General features: G+C 32.9%; 3 protein-coding genes across 3 annotated transcripts in view; all 3 read left to right on the top strand.

Moving 5' to 3' along the window:
• The first annotated feature begins 298 nt into the window (after nt 1–298).
• LOC111676581 (E3 ubiquitin-protein ligase trul-1-like) lies at nt 299–2,002 on the top strand. The gene is made up of 2 exons (XM_023437532.2): nt 299–527; nt 589–2,002. The coding sequence occupies exons 1-2, from the start codon at nt 406–408 to the stop codon at nt 1,829–1,831; spliced, it is 1,365 nt and encodes a 454-aa protein (XP_023293300.2). The 5' UTR covers nt 299–405; the 3' UTR covers nt 1,832–2,002.
• Nucleotides 2,003–5,070: 3,068 nt separating this feature from the next.
• Nucleotides 5,071–21,183, top strand: part of LOC111676579 (alpha-actinin, sarcomeric) — a 55,958-nt gene continuing 39,845 nt past the window's right edge. Inside the window, exon 1 of the mRNA XM_023437527.2 lies at nt 5,071–5,089. The gene's annotated coding sequence lies outside the window, so the exon portion shown is untranslated. The remainder of the gene's footprint in view (nt 5,090–21,183) is intronic.
• LOC111676580 (protein ultraspiracle) lies at nt 6,969–9,508 on the top strand. The gene has a single exon (XM_023437531.2). The coding sequence runs from the start codon at nt 7,182–7,184 to the stop codon at nt 8,583–8,585; it is 1,404 nt and encodes a 467-aa protein (XP_023293299.1). The 5' UTR covers nt 6,969–7,181; the 3' UTR covers nt 8,586–9,508.

The following is a 21,183-nucleotide window of genomic DNA, read 5'->3' as shown; positions in this document are numbered from 1 at the left end:
CATTTGTATATAACTTAAGTGTTGTCAATAATGCTCTTATTTTCAAAAAAGCTGACTATAGCTGAGACCACAAAAAACGCTTACTTGTATATAATTTCATATGAAATTACTTAATTAATTTTTTAATTTTTCTTTTAGGGACATTACAAAACTTAAAAACTCAAGTACCTTCATCTATTTATGGTTTTCTTCAAGATATATTAATAATTAATATACCTTGGTTTTCGTTATTAAGCAAAAATTGTTTTTAGTACATGCAATGTTTTATTTTAATGTAGGTATTGACAACACAGTTCTAAAAAAAGAACTGTATGTAGATAAGCAGCGAACTTTTGCGATTGCTATTTATTTAATATAATCTGCTTGTTAAGGAGAAGGTTTTAACAAAGAAACTAAAGCATCAGCATGTCGATACTAAATGTGGTATGTCCAATATGTACAGAAGTTTTTAAAAATGCAGATGATATTTATAGCACCAGTTGTGGACATATTTTCCACTTTTCCTGTATGCAAGACTGGATGAGGCGGTAAGTGATTTTAATCATGATGTTAAAGTACAATAACAAAAGTTATATGTATATATTTTAGATCAACAAGTTGTCCCAAATGCCGTCAATACAATCCAACAACCTATAAACTGTATTTAAGTTTCGACGATTCAGAAGAAAGTTTGCAAAAATTTCAAGAAATTGAATTGAAATTAAAAAGTTCAAATGAAAAAAATGCACAGCTTTTAGACCAAATAAATGAAACTGAATTTAATTTCCTACATCTGCAGGAGCAGTTCACTGCTTCCGAACGTGAAAAGAGAGAGCTTGAGGATAAAATCAGGCAAATTGGTGATAGTGATCAAAACTTCTTACATCTTCAAGGGCAGTATACTGAGTCTTCAGAACTAGTTAAACATCTTCAAGAACAGATACAACTTTTAAAAATTAATAATGAAAGCAAATCAATAGAACTAAACCTAAAAAACATGGAAATTGACTCATTGAAAGCAGGCTTACAGCCAGAGAAGAGCCCTTTTAATGATAGTATTATGAATGATAAAATAAGAGTTTTAGAGCAGAAATTAAAACACATTTCAGCAGAGTTTGAAAAAGAAATAGCTATTAGTACTCAACTATCGATAGATAAAATGAAATTGGAAAGTTACATTAAGCATCTCAAGTCAGCAGATGGCAATACAAAAAACATTTTAAAGCAAACCCATGAAGATTTGTCCATGAAACGAGATAATCAAAAAAGTGTAAACCTTAAAAATGATTTGTTAAAAAGTAACTCCAATCAAAAAAGCAATAACAGCGATACATATGTTTTTATAAAAGATTTGCCGTTAGATCAACTTTTAATACCTTTTGAAAATATAATCATTAGACTAGCTTCGAAGATGTCTCTTAACATCTCGGCAGATGATTTGGTTAAAGTAGATATTGTGGATAATAATAAGCAAACATCTTCTAATGCCCAGTTAGTAGTTCAATTTAAAAGCAAATCCCTGAAAAATAATTTTCTAGCAAATAAACATCTTTTGAAAAATGATCCCTCTACTAGTTCCATTATAGTTGGTGAGTATATGGATGATCAACTTCATGCCCTACTTATGTATGCCAAGGAAAAGCTCAGAAATAATGGATACAAATATGTTTTTTATAAAAATAATCAAATTTTTGCAAAGAAACATCGTAGTCATCCTAAAGTGATACGCATTCATAACAAAGACCAAGTGGACAGTTTACAAAATAAAGGAAAAAATTATGAATCAGGTGCGAATGCTCCGCCTGCTATTGTAACAGAATGTAAAATTGATGAAAATTACTATCAAATTTAAAAGTGCCAACTGTTAATAGGTATGTATTTATTTACATACAGGTTTTTGCAAAAATAAGTAATTTTTAATTGTATATCTTATATAACTATGAAGCAAACATTTAATTCGATTACAAATGTATTCATATAAATTATTCTCATAATTTTTTTAATAAAAATATAATTTTCTTAATTTGTATGTATTTTTTTATATTTAGTGACTATCTTTACCCAGTGTGCTTTCCTACCCTAAAATCAATATAAAGAATTAAAAACCACTCGACGATTTTGAAAATTCTAATCACAATAGTTTTCTAGATATACAATTATTATACCCTACACCACTTTAGTGAGGAATAGTTTTCTGAGTCGATTAAGCTATGTCCGTCCGTCTGGCTAGCTGTTCATGCAAATCTTGTGCGCAAGGTACAGGTAGAAATTTTCATGATAATTGGATAAAATTTGGCACACACGTTTTATTTGGCTCAAAGACGAAGCTTATTGAAAATGGTTAAACGGTTAAAATCGGTCCATTATTTCACCTAGCTCCCATAGAACGGAACCCCCGAAAAGGTCTTCTGAGATCATAATTATGTTAAATATACAGGTATATCGATAAAATGCGTGACATATAAGTTTTATAGAAGTCTTGATGACCCTGCCAAATTTCATAAATACCGGGCCCCATTTGACCCTAGCTCCCATACAAAGTCCCCTTCAGAAAATTAATTGAATGTCCAAAATTAACTTATAAACCCGAAAAGTCGACTTTTTGTATTTAGTTAAAAGTCGACTTTTTGCAATATATGAAAAGTCGATTTTTCGACTTTTCGACTATATGTATTTTATAAATAGTCGACTTTTCGACTATTCAACTTTCTTCGACTTATCAACCTTTTTCGACTTATCGACTTTTTTCGACTTATCGACCTTTTTCGACTTATCGACTTTTACGACTTTTCGACATTTTCCGACTTTTTGACATTTTCCGACTTTTTTCAACTTTTTTCGACTTTTTTCGACTTTTATCGAATTTTTTCGACTTTTTTCAACTTTTTTCCGACTTTTCGACTTTTTTACAGACGATAGTCGAGTTATCGACTTTTTTGGAACGGAATAGTCGACTTCAACTTTTTTTGACAAAAAGTCGATTGTTCGATTATTCGAAAGTCGATTTATAGAACCCTAATGCTTTATTAGTTTCCGACATAAACGAATTTTTGTATATTTTATTTATATGAGAGGTGCAACGCCAACATTAGTAGTCCGCAAATTTATTACCCAAATGTTCATACTGAATTTCAAATTTTTCATGCAAAATAGGATTTTTCTTCAATAGCTTCTTAGACATATGTTTTTATTATTTAATTCATATGGGAGGTTCCATCCCTTGTAATGAAAGTTCGCCCTTTTTCACCAAAATAATCAGATGATTTTTTAAGTTTTTCATGCAAAATTTTAAGAAGCTAGCTCCAAATAAACAAATTTTTGTATAATTTATATATATGTAACGCCCCTTTGATAGTCCGCCAATTTATTACCCAAAATGTTTATGTATGTAATGTTAATGTTAAAGTTCTTTGTGCAAAATTTGAAAATTCTAACTAATAGTTTCCTTGATAAGCGAATTTTTGTATTTAATTCATATGGGAGGTGCCACGCCCCCTACTGGACATACAAAATTTGAAGACTCTTAGTCTTGTAGTTTCTGATATTTGTGACTTTAATTTTGAAAATGGGTGTGGCGCGTCGCCCACTTGAAATTTTGAAGTAAAAAGTAGCCTGTAGTTCCTTCTAGACAACACACGGTCCAGCCGTTTAGCTGTCTATAAAATCCAAGCGAACATACAAACACACATTCATTTTTATATACACACATATGTATGTATATTGATTGCATTTTTTACTACAAATTGACTTCACCTTATTATTCCATCATGCAAAATATGAAGCAAATATGTGCCGGCCCACACTAGGAAACTTTTGTTTCAGAAACTACTTGTTAATTGCATTGATTTGTTGTATGCAAGTTTGACCTGGTTCACACTGGGAAACTTTTGATTTTGTGTGTGAGAGATATAGATGGTTGATATTTCTTACTCTCACACATAAAAATCAAAAGTTTTCCAAAAAAAGTTTCCTTAGACCTGGTTCACACTAGGAAACTTTATTTGGGAAACTTTTGATTTTTGTGTGTAAGAGAAAGAAATATCTACCATCTCTTTCTCCCACACACAAAATTAAAAGTTTCTCAACAAAAGTTTCATTGTGTGAACCAGGTCCTAAGGAGAAAATTTCTTTCAATTTTAGCTCAATTTTGCCATTTAATAAAAATGTTTGTACTTTATGTAGGGTTCTATAGTTGAATCGAAAAGTCGACTTTTCGATTTTTCGACTTTTTGCATTTTATGATAAGTCGACTTTTCGACTTTTTTCATTTAATTAAAAGTCGATTTTTCGACTTTTAATATTTTATAAATAGTCGACTTTTCGACTTTTTCTGACTTTTCGACTTTTTCCGAATTTTTTCGACTTTTCGACTGTATTCGACTATTTTCGACTTTTTCCGACTTTCGACTATATTAGACTTTTCGACTTCTTTCGACTTTTTTTCGACTTTTCGATACTTTTCGACTTTTGTTTCAAAGTCGACTTTTCATAGACAATAGTCGAGTTATCGACTTTTTTAGAACAAAATAGTCGACTTCGACTTTTTTCGACAAAAAGTCGATTGTTCGATTATTCGAAAGTCGATTTATAGAACTCTACTTTATTGTAAAGGAATAGTAATTGTATACACAGAATAAGCATTTCATGTAGTTATACAAATTTGAAAAATTTGGAAAAAATTCTGATAAAAATTTTAAGTTGACATGCTTGTTAAACATTTTATGAAAAAGTCGTTTATCAATATTGTATGTAGTACCAATATTATTGTGGTAATGTCATACATACGCATTCCAATTACAGAAATTCACGGGTTATTACCGTTAACAATTTTTAAAGAAATCTGAAAACTGTGCCGGCTTACAGTCGATTTTAAGACGACGCCGAATTTTTAGGGTAAGACAACGCCGTTAATGTTTGTTAGCACAGGTCTCCTGAGGTGAATATTGTGTATTGTGCAAAACCGCGTCGGAAACGTCGTGCAAAATTTTATTTTTAATCAATTAATTAATAATTATTCGTATTATATTATTCAAGTGATAAAAAATTAAAGTGCATAAGATTCTACGTAATAAAAGTGTATTTAGAATAAAAGAAATTTCGCAGCTAAATTGTAAGTTAATGATTCTTGTTTGTAATTATTTGTTTGAGGGCAAAACAAAATAAAGAGTGCAATATAATCAATGAATATAGTTTTTTGTGTTAATGTGTCTGTTGTTTTTGTTGTTATTGTTCTTAATCCAAAGACGCTAATATAAATGCATAATGCAATTTATAAACAATATTGTTTGTGGTGAATTTTTATTTTTATAGAGTTGCCATATTCCTGTTAATAATGTATACAAATGGAACCTATCTAAAATTTCCAAAATCTCCTAATATAAGTTGAATTATAAAGCCGGCTTTACACGATCACACAAGTAATATGATCTGTCAAAATTTTGTGTAGAAGAGTACGGATGGGATCATCTAAACACAATATGTAATGAAACCATCACACATTGAGAGAGAATACAGATGGAAAAATTGACAGTCGTATGGCTCTCTTCATTTTTTGAAATGATTGAAAAAACAAGCAGGTCGCATTAGATCAGGAATGTATTTTTATGTAAACACATATAAAAAAGTGAAACAGCATTTTTAGAAATTTAAAAAGTTATCTAATACTTCTTGTGCAAAACTTATGCTGATACAATATTATCCTTTAAGCACTAATAAATTATTCATCATTGACGCACTCATTCCACATTCAAGCCCCACTGACGAAATGAATTACATTATTTCCCATACAAAATTTAAGCAATGAATTATACGCTGTAGGTTGTAAAGTCGGTATGGCTGGGTTTACAATCCTTGGCCGTTGTTCGTTGAACTACGAGTCGTTCCGGTGCGAAGAACCGATTGTCGTGGGAACGCAGGAGCTGTAGGTTGTTTAGTTTGAATAATCTACGAATTACGAATGACCCATCTGCAATATTAATCAGATATTCTTCATAATGAGCATTTTTTTCATTTCTTGGAAACAAATAAAAAATAAAATTACTAAAGTTTCCATTTTTTTAATTCTTATGGATTGAAATAAATAATATTGTTTGCAAACAAAAATCCTTAGCTTTATTTGATAATCAATTTTTAAATTTCTTCTTTTGAAAAACTGAGTAAATGGATTTATTAAAAAATGTTCCGCAGTTTCTTGTGCATACTGTTTTTTTTTTTCATATGAAAAAATGACTGCTGCACAGTGTTATAAGTCTTATTAAAAAATATTTTAATTATGTTTTCTTCCACTCCAAAGCAGCTATTTTCTGATTTTTACGTATTTATTGTTCATATCCGTGTTATTTATTCTTTTTTTTTTTTTGCTTTTATTGTCTATTTCTTATGTGAGGAAATTCGAGCGGAAAGATGTAATGAATTTCGATCGAGGAATGTTTTATTATTTTATATATTTTTTCTATGCAAAACACAACTAAAAATTACAAATTTTCTTCCAATAAATTTAATTATGGTAGTTATAAACCATAATATACCTGTATCCAAATCTGACCTCTTGAATTTCATATTAAATCACTTGATCATATCCTAAAATTTATGTTTCAGATGTTTAAAAATCGCGAAGGCACACTTATTAAAAAAGTGAACGAAACTGGTTATATGAAAATGAATTAGTAAAATATTATTCTAAAAATGGTAAATTTCTCTTGTTATATGTATATCGTATTTATCGCATCTCAAAATATACAACCTAAAACGTCGGAGAATTTAATAATTTGCTTAAAATTTTTTATAAAGGAAAAAACACAAGAAAACTTGTCTAACTTCGGTAAAACTAAGTGAAACTTTAGTTTCTTAAAAAAATTGGAGTAAAAAAAAACCGGTAACACTGCACACAAGTGCAACTCTGTTTAGTTTACCAAATTTTACGAACAGATTTAGTTTTTCTTGTTTTTCTTTGTGGTTGTGTTGAAAATTGTACTAGTAAAATTAAGTAGAGGTGTATTTGTTTCTACATGAGAAATTAAAATGTCGACGCGAAAACTTTTCATTCATTAGTCAACCAGAATATAGACATTCTTTGTTTGTAAAAAAATCTTGTAATAATTAAAAATCAATTATCAAAACTTATAGTTAAATGTATTAAATAAAGATTGTGTGTGACAGAAACAAATTAGTGTGATCTCTTGATACGGGAAAATATAATCAAAATGGATAACGGCGAGCAAGATGCTGGGTTCCGATTGGCACCGATGTCTCCGCAGGAGATAAAGCCAGACATTTCACTACTCAATGAAAATAATACGAGTAGTTATTCGCCCAAACCTGGAAGTCCTAATCCATTTGCCATCGGATTGCAGGCAATAAATGCAGTCGCTGCCGCGAATGCCAATAACCAAAATCAAATGTTGCAAACTACGCCACCACAACAGCAGCAGTATCCACCAAATCACCCCCTTAGTGGTTCGAAACACTTGTGTTCCATTTGTGGAGACCGCGCCAGTGGAAAACATTATGGGGTCTACAGTTGTGAGGGTTGTAAAGGGTTCTTCAAACGTACAGTACGCAAGGACTTGACATATGCTTGTCGTGAGGACAGAAATTGCATTATAGATAAACGACAAAGAAATCGTTGCCAGTATTGTCGTTATCAGAAGTGTTTAGCTTGTGGCATGAAACGCGAAGCGGTCCAAGAGGAACGACAACGTGGTACTCGTGCTGCTAACGCTAGAGCTGCTGGTGCTGGCGGTGGAGGAGGAGGAGGTGGTGGGGTAAGCAATGTGGTTGGTGCTGGCGGAGAAGACTTTAAACCCAGCAGTTCATTACGTGATCTCACTATAGAACGCATCATTGAAGCCGAGCAAAAGGCTGAATCTCTGAGCGGTGATAACGTGTTGCCCTTTTTGCGCGTTGGCAACAATTCCATGGTACAACACGACTACAAAGGCGCCGTATCTCATCTCTGCCAGATGGTTAACAAACAACTCTTCCAAATGGTTGAATATGCACGTCGAACACCACATTTTACACATTTGCAGCGTGAGGATCAGATACTATTGTTAAAGGCTGGCTGGAATGAACTGCTAATTGCAAATGTTGCCTGGTGCAGTATTGAGTCTCTGGATGCCGAATATGCCTCTCCTGGTACGGTACATGACGGTTCTTTTGGTCGACGTTCACCAGTACGTCAGCCCCAACAACTCTTCCTTAATCAGAATTTCTCGTATCATCGCAATAGTGCTATTAAGGCCAATGTTGTTTCGATTTTCGATCGTATCCTCTCGGAGTTGAGCATCAAAATGAAACGTCTTAACATCGATCGCTCGGAGTTGTCGTGTCTGAAGGCAATCATACTCTTCAATCCAGACATACGCGGTCTGAAATGTCGAGCCGACGTTGAGGTATGTCGTGAAAAAATCTATGCCTGTCTGGACGAACACTGCCGCACAGAACATCCAGGTGATGATGGCCGCTTTGCTCAGCTACTACTAAGGTTGCCCGCATTGCGTTCCATCAGTCTCAAATGCCTCGATCATTTGTTTTTCTTCCGTTTAATAGGCGAAAGAGCATTGGAGGAATTAATTGCTGAGCAATTGGAAGCTCCTATCTGCTAAGAAATTTGAAAGTTGTACTAAAATAAAACACAACATCCAAAGGACTGTGTTGTGAAATGAATGATGATAGAGAAATTATTTGTTGGTGCTTCAAAGAATCAATCGTTAAATTAAAAGGTGATCATAAAGGCCAAGCCTGGGAAGCATCATATAACACAAATGGATACGATATTTGAATTATAGCAATAGTTATATTCAGTCTATTTTATTTTTTTTCTTTTTTTTTTGTCAACATTAATATTCTTGCTCTTTATGTAGATTAATGAAAAACAAAACAGAAAACACAACATACACAAAGACAGATAGATCCATATACATCCAATACTGATAGCAAAAATAATTGTTGAATTCACGGCTTTGTTGGTGGTGGCTGTGTATCTAAGAATTTATTCCCCAAAGTTTGGACTTACATTTAATTATTAAGCTCTTAATATGTGATTGAGCTTTTGCTGCATTTCCTTAACCTTTCCACACAGTCTCCAAAACAGTCTGTTAATGGCGATGAAGATGATAATGATCTTAAGTTATTTTGCAAACCAAACAAAACGGATGTTGAAAAACAAATATATAATTTATAATAATCTCTACAAATGACTTTATTTCAATAATGACAGCTGATATTTTTATATGTACATGTATTTTAGTTAAAATATGCCTTTAAAGTGTAAACCATATAGATTTTACTTATATATTATTTAAACATTTTTTATGTTTATATTGTTTTAGATCTGCCTTTTTTCAAAATTCTATACGAATGAATTTAGAAGTTCAATACTTTAGTGAAATAATTTTGACAAAAATACTTATTACAATATCACGTTTAGGTTTTTTTTACTCCTTTACTTTAGTTATAAACATGTTTTTATTGTGTATTATTTAAATGAAAACTGACATACATACTAACAAACACTTATACATAGATACAAACATATTAATATATTATTAAATATAGATATATTTTATTCTGTTGAAACAACAAAGTTATAATTCTTTTATTGTTTTCAATCCTACTTTGGGTGTCGGATATGTTGAGAAATTTATAGAAATGGTAGTGAAGATAGTTATACCCTACACCACTATAGTGGGGAGGGTATTATACGTTTGTGCTGATGTTTGTAACATACAAAAATATTGGTCCAATACCCACCTTAAAGTATACCGATCGATTCAGAATCATTTTTTGAGTCGATTAAGACATGTCCGTCCGTCCGTCCGTCCGTCCGTCCGTCTGTCCGGCTGGCTGGCGGGCTGTCCATGTAAACCTTGTGCGCAAGGTACAGGCCGCAATTTTCAAGATAATTTGATGAAATTTGGACCAAGCATGTTTTTTGGCACTAGGACGAAGCCTATTGAAAATGGTTGAAATCGGTCCATTATTTCACCTAGCCCCCATACAACCGTACCTCCCGATTTGAACTTTTTATGCTATAATTACGTCAAATATTCTGCTATCTCTCTAAAAATTGGCACAAATATGTTTTATATAAGTATAGATGATACTGCAGATTTTCGTAAGGATCGGCCTATATTTGACCCTAGCCCCCATACAAACCCCCCTTCAAAAAATGACTTAAACGTCTAAAATTGACTTGTAACCATTTGTATCGCAATGAAACTTAACAAAACTAACTGTTATTTAGAAATATATCCTTTTCCCAAATTTACCGAGGATCGGCCCATATTTGACCTATATAAAGCCTCCTTTAGAAATTTTAGTTTTTTATCAATAAATGGCTTAAATATTTTGGAATTATGGTAATATTCAACATAAAAGTTTTTTACAAAAAATAAAAATTTTATAAAAGTAAAAATTGTAAAAATATACTCATGGTGTAGGGTATCATATGGTCGGCCATGCCCGACTATACTTTCCTACTTGTTTGTAATTATAGATTACAATGAATTATACGAAAATGATTTATGGTAATAATAGTTTTGCAATATTTATTTTTAAAGAAGTAAATTATTTATAACTTATTTTTTATGTATTTATATATGTGACCCAAGATAAAAAATTGTTTTTGACGAAATTTTCACAAACGGTAGAACTATTGGATAATAGTTAAGACACAAACTTTCAACTCTATTAATCAAGAGCTGCAAGACAAAGTTTTGGCCAAATTTGAATATTGTTTTCTTCAAATGAGTTAATTTTTTATCTATTGAACCCAGCAAAAATTGTCCAAAGGAAATAGCTATTTCTTTTTATACCCTTCACCTTCGTGAGAAGGGTATATATAAATTTTCCGATCCCATAAAGTATATATATTCTGGATCCTTATAGGTAGCGAAGTTGATTAAGCTCTGTCTGTATGTCTGTCCGTCTGTGTGTTTGTTGAAATCAGTTTTTAGAGGACCCCAGATATCGGCGAGATTCGAATCTAAAATCAGCAAAATGGGTTTATAAATACCGGAGATATAAGCAAAAATCCGACACAACCACCTCATTTCATCAAAATTTTTTTCATGCAAAAAATTGCAAAAAAACAAAAACAAAAACAAAATATTTAATCATACTCTAAATTTTGTTATTGTACTCGTGTTTATAAAAACAAGGCAGAGCGATATCAGCACTAGTATTAGAAGCCATAAAAGGAAATTTTTTGGTACTTTTTCGTTTTTCAAAAGGTACTTTTTGAATTTTTGATACTATTGAACCTAGAAGTATGAAAAAGTATTTAGAGCCTGAATTAAGTGAGAACCCATAAAAGGGAACTTTTTGGTACTTTTTCGTTTTTCAAAGTGTACTTTTTGAATTTTCTCTAATATTGAACCAAGAAATATCAATTTAAATATGTAGAGTCTGAATTGGGTAAGAACCCATAAAAAGGAACTTTTTGGTACTTTTTCGTTTTCCAAAAGGTACTTTTTGAATATTATATAATATTGAACCTAGAAACATGAAATTAAGTATGTAAAGTCGCAATTAGATGAGAGCCGGAAAAAGTGAACTTCTTGGTACTTTTTAGTTTTTTTAAGTTTCTTTTTAAATTTTCTATAAAATTGAACCTAGAAATATGAAATTGGGTATGTAGAGACTGAATTAGGTGGGAACCCTTAAAAGGGATCTTTTGGATACTTTTTCGTTTTTCAAAAGGTACTCTTTTGAATTTTTTATAATATTGAAACCAGAAACATGAATTTAAGCATGTTGAGCCCAAAGAAATGATGTAAAAGAGGACTTTTTGGTACTGACTGTTTTTTAACACACCATGGCATATAACTTGTTTCTTTAATAATTTTATTTTGCTTAAAAGAAAACTTAATCAATTTCATTGAAGGACTTTTATAGTCCCTTAATAGGATGCGAGTGGGATGTCTATCAAAAAAATTATTCAATATTTGGCACTTCATTTTTATAATCTACACAACTAAGCGTTTATGCTGATGTTTGTAACACCCAAAAATATCGGTCCTAGACCCACCTTAAAGTATACCAACGAGAATCACATTCTGAGTCGATTTAGCTAAATCTGTTCGTCCGTTCATATATCTGTGTGTCCATGTATACTTTGCGAGCACTCTACAGGTCGCAAATTAAGCACATACTCTTTTTTTGGTTCAATGGCGAACGCTATTGAAAATGGTTGAAATCAGTGCATTATTTCGCCTAGCCCCCATACAACCGTACCCCCCGAATCGGATCTTTAGACTCATAATTACGTTAAATGTTCTATTATGTCAACACACACACTTCTGATTTATATATCGATTTATGATCGGACCTCATTTGTCCCTAGCCCCATACAAAAACCCCTTTAGAAAAGGTTTTGAAAGTCGAAATTCTCCTATAATCAATAATAATACAACGATTACATAAATAACTTTGATGTAGACGTAAATTCCTCTACCAAAATTTATAACGATAGGCCCATATTTACCCTTACTCTCCTATGAGCCCTCTTGTAGAAAATCTCTTTTTTTGTCAATAAAATTCCGCAATACAGTTAAAAAACAAATTGAATGCTTTATTTTTTAAAAAATAATCCACATTTTTAACATACTGACTGGTGTAGGGTATCATATAGTCGGCAATGTACGACTAAACATTCATACTTGTTTATTTATGTATTTAATTATTTGCCCATATTTCATTTAAGTTCTATTTCAAAAAACTCTTTAACTGTAATAATTGATGTGATACATTTACAATTAATAGTACCAGATTCGTGTAACATGTGATACAGCGCTGATATATTATTACAATCATGCGTTAAAATTCCAAGGCTAATATCATATGAGAACTTTTCTAGAACTCGAATTATAATTGCAAAATTCGAGTAAATATAGTAAATGGATGATTCCATGTGTAAAATACAGAAAATAGATAAAAATACGAGAATATTTTGCATTGAAAAATATTAAAATTAAATGCTAAGAGAAATCTTTTGGATCTAATGTAACACTTATGTATAAGGAAAAAGTAATTTAAAGGCAATATGTGATTACTACTTAAGTAATAAAGAAAATAACAAAATGCCATTTTCAAAATATATTTATCCTATATTTACCTTCGAAACATTGGAAACTATTTGCAGATTATATCTTGAGATTAATATTCTTCATTCATTCACAAACGTGAAAAAGTTGTAGATGACAACAAGATGTTAATATTATCTGCGTAGAGAAAAGTTTCGTATATCTTAAAGAAATCTTTAATGAAAATTAAAAGGTGTAAAGGGTTTCATTCTTTATAGTAGTTCTATTTGTATCTCTATCTTCGCCAAGGTTAACTATCTTGTCGTGATGCGAGGGCTTAAGTACACATCGTGACTATAGCTTACTGAGACTAATGCTTCGGTATCCAGCCACAGGAAGTTATGGTTTCAAAGAAGTGTATAACTAAAGGTTACTCATCTTGTTAAGATAGTGAGTGTGTCAATCCTACCTCCTTCTATCAGGACATAGATGACAGCAAGCTGTCATGGAAGGAAAATACTCAGAAAAGAATGAAAAACGGTCTCAATGCGTACTACACATGCAAGAATTCCATAGGAAAGAATTGGGGTCTGCAACCAGATATGGTAAATTGGATTTACACATCGGTTGTCAGACCTATTCTAACTTATGGTTGCATTGTCTGGTGGGAAAGGACAGTCACAAGAAGTTGCTCAATAAAACTCAAAGGTGTGCCTCTATTGGCATTACTGTTGCCATTATAAGTAATCCGCAAGCGGCCTTGGACATCATCCTGAACCTATCGCCTATAAAACATATTGTAGCGGGCGCGGAGGCGCGACAATCATACAAAAATTTTGTACGAAGTAGGTCTGCTTGATCAGAGTAATTCTCTTCGCGGAATTACGGATTATGATATCACGATTCTAGGCTTCGGGAAAACTCCTTTGATAGAATTTTCAACTAGGGATCATTGGCTTGTATCCGATAAACTGTTTGATGGGTGTGCAATTTTCATTGTCGGGTCCAAGATGGATACTGACACGGGTACCGGTGTCTATATCGCTGATATCAATAAAAAACGGTCATACAGACTTCCTGACGAATGTAGTGTCTTCCAAACAGAGACCCTAGCGATCTGGAAAGCGACGGAACTGGCCCTGTGGACAAAACTTGATATGGGTGCTACCAAAATACTTGTAGGAGTGTACAGACGCAGTTTAAGGGCTATGATAGGGATTCTAACTGGACACTGCTCAGTTAGAACCTTTGTCAGTAAGTAGGACAGTAGTGTACCGGACTAATGCAGGTTATGCGAAAATGAGGAGGAAGTAGAGACGATCGAGCATATCGTTTGCCAATGTCCTAGGGTACAGAATCTCAGGCTGAAATGGCTAACCCTCGCATTCTACTAAGTTTTTCAAGAGAATTAGTAGCTTCTTTAACTGGGTTTTGTAGGGGAATAAGATTTCCTTTATTATATTATACATACCATCTGTTGTTTTCATTCTTGTGTTGAGGTAGTGTTTAGGATTCTCTGTTTTCTGAGTCTCCACTTTTTTCAAGGGAATCACAATGGACCTAATGGTCTCCGAGTGGACATACATCGTTTTCCATGGTGTATAACCCTTCTGAACCTAACCTAACCTGTATCTACATCATTGCGATTTGGAACTTTCTACACTTTATACGACTTCAACCCAGCATTGGCTTTTCCTTTTCCTTATACTGTTAAATGGCTTAGCAGGAGCATATTATGAGGAATCTAAAATTAGGAAGAATTTAAAGTTAAATCTATGACTGTATTGAATGGTAACTAAACTTTAACAGAATCCTCTCCCAGAGGTAAGGCAAAAGGGCGAACGCAAAACCATACGACAACGAAAGATGAATTAAAAATATGTGTAAGAGAATTCCATAAGGCCTCCAACCTCAAAGATCCTAAGGAGTGATTCTGATGAGAGCAAAACGAGAAATCTCTTCAAAAGGGACAAGTCTGACGTTACTATGCTGCTACGTATTCTAAGTGGACACAGGATTACGGGCACAGTTATGCAAAATTGGATTCAGACGAACGTGGCAGATGTTGACGGGCCAGTAGAACTTTCTTTGCCATTGTCAAATTGAGTTCTAAGTATCTTGTAAGTGATATTATTTTGGAAATAACTTTAAGCACGAAAAATGATTTGAAAATTCTTAGGATATAAGTCCAGCTTTTGAACTTTGAAAAATAATACATTCAGTGTATTATCTTAATAAAAGAATCACTCCTATTAACCTAACCATGAAGAGAAATCTTAAGTATTAGGTTAGACATCCAGGCTGCAAAAACACTCACTAGGATCCGTCCTTTTGATAAATTTGTGATAATGATAATCAATAGAGATAAGAAGAAAAGTGTGGATTTAGTCAGAAGAAGTGAAGAAGGTACAGCTTATAAGTGGAAAAAGATGGAAATGTTTTCCGACCTAGACTGTAAAAATTTCGTTAAATAATCGCTGTGCCTGATGACGTAAATATTTTGGATGATTCTGACAGGTGGGCGAATATTGACTTTACAAGAAATTTTAAGCGATTGTCTACTAAAGCAGAGCTTTGGTAAAGAAGATGTCCTACGATTTCTTCCTCTAAATTCATCCTGGCTATTTCTGCAGAAGCCGTTAAAGGGTATGCCAATTCTTCTTGCATAGTTCCCAAACAAACCGTGTCCTGTGTTGACTGTGTTGCAATTACATATTTCGGGATAAGTTCGGTGCTGTTGCCGAAAACAACAGAGGAGTGACTGTGGGAATAAGCGTTGGAAATGAGTTGGTATTATATATTATACCATTGAATTTTGCTACCTTGTCCTGATATGTTAACAGTATACTCTGTTCATATCAGAAGTCCCTGTGAGTAAGAACAATATCCTCGGTTTTTATTAATGGATCGTACTTCGGTCCACCGGTTACGTCTCTAGGTGCTGATGTCAATTCAACAGAGGCCATCCAATGGTCAGAGATTAGATAGCTCGAGTACTCCAGCAAAGTACTTGTGCATGGACCGGTCAAAGCCAATCTACAAAAATTTGCCACCTGAATTCGTCATTGAAGAATAATGGGGCGATGGTAGACCGTTCTCAAGTCTACCCAGTGGATGAAAAAGACCACCGTGAGATAAGGCCGCCAGGGCAGGTGCTCAAGTTAAAACTCTCGACAATCATTTCTGAGATTGAGAACGATATAGTTGTAGGGAAAATGACGTGTGTTTACTATATAAGTTTAGTCACATCTTCCTGGTAATGATACAAATTGACTTGTGCCTTTTTGCCTGACAAAGTTCATGTACCTTTTTATCCAGACGTTGTTTACAATCTTTTTGCGTCATGTCCGAAATCGAAAATAATATTTTTCAAAAGTTTTAAAATTTTTTAAGTAAAAAATTGCACCTTAATATAAAGGATTGTTTGTAGTGGCAGATATTGCACAATTCGTTTTATCACGATTTAGTCGGTTATTAATTTTTTATTAAAACATAAAAACGCCAATAATCTCCCTTTTAATCCTTTTAATACAAAATCGTGTGACTGCTTAACATCTGATAATATTTTGAAACCAAATAGATATATATTTTTTAATATTAAAAAAAATGTTCATCTAAACTATTGTACACACGACCATATTTTTCACAAATTGTTGTGATAAAATTGGATGATAAAATGAAAATATAACGCACACTTAAAAATAGACTTTCTGAATGAAGAATACACTCGAATACGCACATAAGGAACACAATGCATACGTCAGCATTCTTCGAAATTGGCCGTTAGTTGTTTTTTTTCTTTATGTATACTTTAAGAAATATTTTTTATTGGAAAACATAGAAAGCAAAAAAAAAACGTTAAAATTTAGGTTTTAATTAAATTTATTTATATTCAAATTATAAATAGATGTTAGACGCAATATAATAAAAAAATACTTTTATATATTATAAAATAATTATAAATACACAGAACTTGAAAACAATTTATGTCAGTTCCTATTTAAAAGCACTTTATTATATTTCGTTTGTTATCCAATAATTTTAATATTTTCTATTAGATTTGATTGTGTGAAATATATGAGAAAATTCAAAAATTTTTAAATGTTTGTTTTTCCAAAAAACAATGTCAAGCAGACAGATAGGGACAACTATAACCCAGGCAAATCTACGTTGACTGCTATACCATTAAGAACCTTTGAAAACATGTCATACATTGCTATAGAACCTGCATTATGCAGAAATGGTGTTTCAAAGTCTTAAGAAACTGGACACTGAATGTCCTGACATCTAGAGTAATTAATTTGATCTATATCGAAGATCAAGGACCTTACGTAAATACCTAGGAAGGGATATTGACAAGAGCCTTATTTGGAATTCTCATGGAGTCTCAAGATGCCATAAAAAATCATATATTGACCTACTCCGCCTTGGCTTAGTGGCAAAGAGTGTATCTATAACTGGACCTATGAAAATTTCTTCCATATCTGTAATGGGCCCTATATTACACAGACTACACCTTCCTTATTAAGGATGAAGCAGATTATAGTCTCTTTAAAATCAACAAGGAGAAATGAACTGATTTTACTTGGTGGCAATAATATCCTGATTAAGTTTGGTTCATTGATTGGTACAAACAAATATGAGAAATTGCGAAACCGAAATCCGGCATTTGTGGCCCCAACTACCTACCTGGCATACTATACTTTAAGAATATTTATAATATCGAAGCATCACTCAAGCCTTAATTGTCATACAAGTTTAGGTTGGGTGTTTTAATATACTGTTTGACTTTATCACTTAATAAATTAATAAGATAAAATAAACTTACCTTATGTTACCTCGAGACCTGGCCACGAGGGTGACTCTGGCAGTGAAGGGGCTAAGTGTGATTCTTGAGAGAAATCTGAGTTTGTTCGCAAATGCGAAGCAACCCTAAGGTTAGGCACACGAGGAAAACCAAAAAAGCTTCTACAGCTTAAAAAGTGCGAAAACAGAACTGATAAACCAATAGGCAAAAGACCTACACTTGGATCGCAGTATATTCTAATGTAAATGTTTCTGAAATAATATGCAAAATTTTTGAAATACAAATATAATTTTCGCTAATGTTAATCCTGTCACAGCACGATAGATAAACCCCATACACGTTCCTACGACAATTGGATCTTCGCTCGGGAACGACCCGATTCTTAATCGGTCAAAGATTGCCAACTCAGCAACAGCTGTTTCAACCGGAAGTTTCTTTCTAGGGAAAAGCATCCAATTACAGGCAAGTTGTCACAACAACAGCTCCATACAAATGTCCGTCTCATATTTACAAGAAACCTCACATATAAGGAACTCTTTAGAAAATTACCTTAATTCTCATAAGAAGCAAAATCTGTACGAAATTTAATGAGGATTGGACCACAACCGAAAATTTCTTGCAATAAATCTATTTAATTTTAACAAATTATTGAAAAATGTTGTATTTAAACCTCTCGTGTAAAGCAAAATTTTGTGTGGAAGTGTACCATCACACATTGAGAGAAAATACAGATAAAAATTTTGGCAGTATCTTCATTTTTTGAAACGTTAAAAAAAAACAAGAAAGTCACATTGGATCAGGAATGAATTTTAAAAACACATATAAAAAAGTGTAGCCGACCCTATAAAGTATATATATTATAGATAGCGGATGATAGATGATAGATAGATGACGGCCTTATCTCATAATGTTTTTTTCATCTACTGGGTCTTCAATGAAGAACTCAGGTGGCAATTTTTGTACATTGGCTTTGACCGGTTTATGCACAAGTACTGAAGTACTCGATCTATCTAATCTTTGACCATTTGATGACCTCTGTTGATTCGGCAGCAGCACCTAAAGACGTAACCTGTGGACCGATTCATCAATAAGCCGAAGACATTGTTCTTACTCACAGGAACACACTGTGGATATTCTGAAATGAACAGAGTATACTCTGACAAGGAAGGAAAATTCAATGGTATCATATGTATATGATACCTTTCATCCTTCATCAATCAACCCAGCACACACCTCATTCATACGACACATTCATAAGGGAAAACATACGACACATTCATTAGGTAGACGGGTGGGGTAAGCCCCGCCGAACCTCACATTCATCCCGTACCATATACAATTAATACCACAGTAACTCCTCTGTGTGGTATCTGTTGTTTTCGGCGACAGTACCGAACTTATCCGCCACTTACTCCTTACTTATCCGCCACTTACTCTCTCCTCGAATTTGGGTTTAAATCGCAGCCACTACGTGGATCCCGAAGGAACCTCAACCAACTGACCAGCCAGGACATAGTCCGGCGGGCAACTGTCAATCTATGCAAGGATTAAGCCATGTAAACAATTTTTCAGTCCCTGCAAGAGGTATTGGCCACCTCTATATACCCCGGGATTGCTATACCACCAAGGCAGAGGCTTTACCAAGATAACATGTCCCCGGGGGATGTTTGTGTTTATGTTGAAATCAGTTTTCAGAAGACCCCAGATATCTGCGAAATCCTAACTTTCAATAGTTCTATTGAAAATACGATCGAATAGAATGCTATTTAATATCAGTCCAATCGGTGCATAAATAACGAAGATATAGGTAAAAATCCGAGACCACCTCTGAAAACTGCGAGTTTCGACCCAGCGCTTCAGAATGCCGAACAGCATCTCTAAGGGACTTGAGTCGAGAGATTTTGATGGATAATCAAATAATTTGGGTCCCATTACTCGATAACTACTCTTAGATCAACTTGGCCAAAGGTTTTGGTTCATTATCATGTTGAAAATCGCAATAAAGTAAGTTGTTCTGTTCGTTGTTCTCAATCATATACATAATTCTTTTTGTTGGCAAAAAACGTCCCAAGAAGAAAAACAATCCAACTCTGTTTGTGTTTCAACATTGGGACTAACCCTTCTCCTCAAAAAACATGGCCACACTCTGAAATTTTTGCTCTACATTCATTATTGGGTCTTCACTAAAGGATATGTTATAATATTTCCTTCAACCTTTGAGCCGCATATACTTTGTCTGAATTTAAGAAGAAAAATGTGGCCCCGTTTATAAATTAATTTGTTTTTTATTACTTAGACTTGCGTAATCTATTTCAATATTCTACCCAAAATTGTACAAAATTTGTGGAAAATCGAATTTCTTTAACTAAACTCTGTGCCATGTCACTGCGAGATTCATATGCGGTTACATGATCGTACATTAAAGGCTAAAAAAACATGGAGGTCAAACAATTAAGGTTGTGGGCAAGATTTTTGGTGAGTAGAGTAAGTCCTAATGTTGAAATACAAATAAAATTGGATTGTTTTACTTTCTGGGTCATTTTTGGCAAACGAAATGAACCATAGGATTAAGTACATTGAACAGAACAACTTACTTTATTGTGTAACTCACAGCGAAATGGAAATAAACTTTTGTTGTTATTATAATGTAGACACATAATGTTATTATTATCAATTATATTATTTTGAATAAATCAATTAAAATAGAAAATATAGCAATTTGTATACAATGCCAAAAAAGTTGCTTAGCTTTCGAACAATATTGTATTTTATTAGTTGAGAGGAGTGGTAGGCGAAATACATATACATATTACTGAGAGAATTCGCTATTCAAGCGAACTATATTTCGATATAAAGAATTGTAATCGAAGGATAAATCATATAACTTAATACACCATGTACAATATAAACGGAATTTCTTTTTTATTTTTGTTTTTAAAGAACCGTCAAAACATTCAAACATCGTGGTGAAAAATCATTTCCACTTTTAAATGCAATTAATCTTAAAATTATTTATAAATCTGTTATTTATTTCTATGCACATTAAGATGACATCAATTTAATTTTAACGTTCTGCATAATTAGTAATATTTTGCCAAAATGCGGTCTTATGTTTTACAACTTTGATTTTTAACGATCTTGCAAGATCGTAAGCAGTCATTGTTTTCTAATTTTAAAGATATAAGGCACATAAGGAGTGAGATCGAAAAATTCTTAACATACATATATGTTTATAAATAAGAAACCACTAAACTTACAGCTTTATTTTTTTTTATTTGATTCAAATTATTATTACAATTTACAAAAAAAAATATTTTTATAGTTTTAATAACTAGTGATGAAATTTTGAACCCTTTTCGGAAACCCTTCCAT

Source organism: Lucilia cuprina, chromosome 3, assembly GCF_022045245.1.
Source record: "Lucilia cuprina isolate Lc7/37 chromosome 3, ASM2204524v1, whole genome shotgun sequence".
Taxonomy (NCBI): Eukaryota; Metazoa; Arthropoda; class Insecta; order Diptera; family Calliphoridae; genus Lucilia; species Lucilia cuprina.
This window is presented reverse-complemented; position numbering and strand designations above follow the sequence as displayed.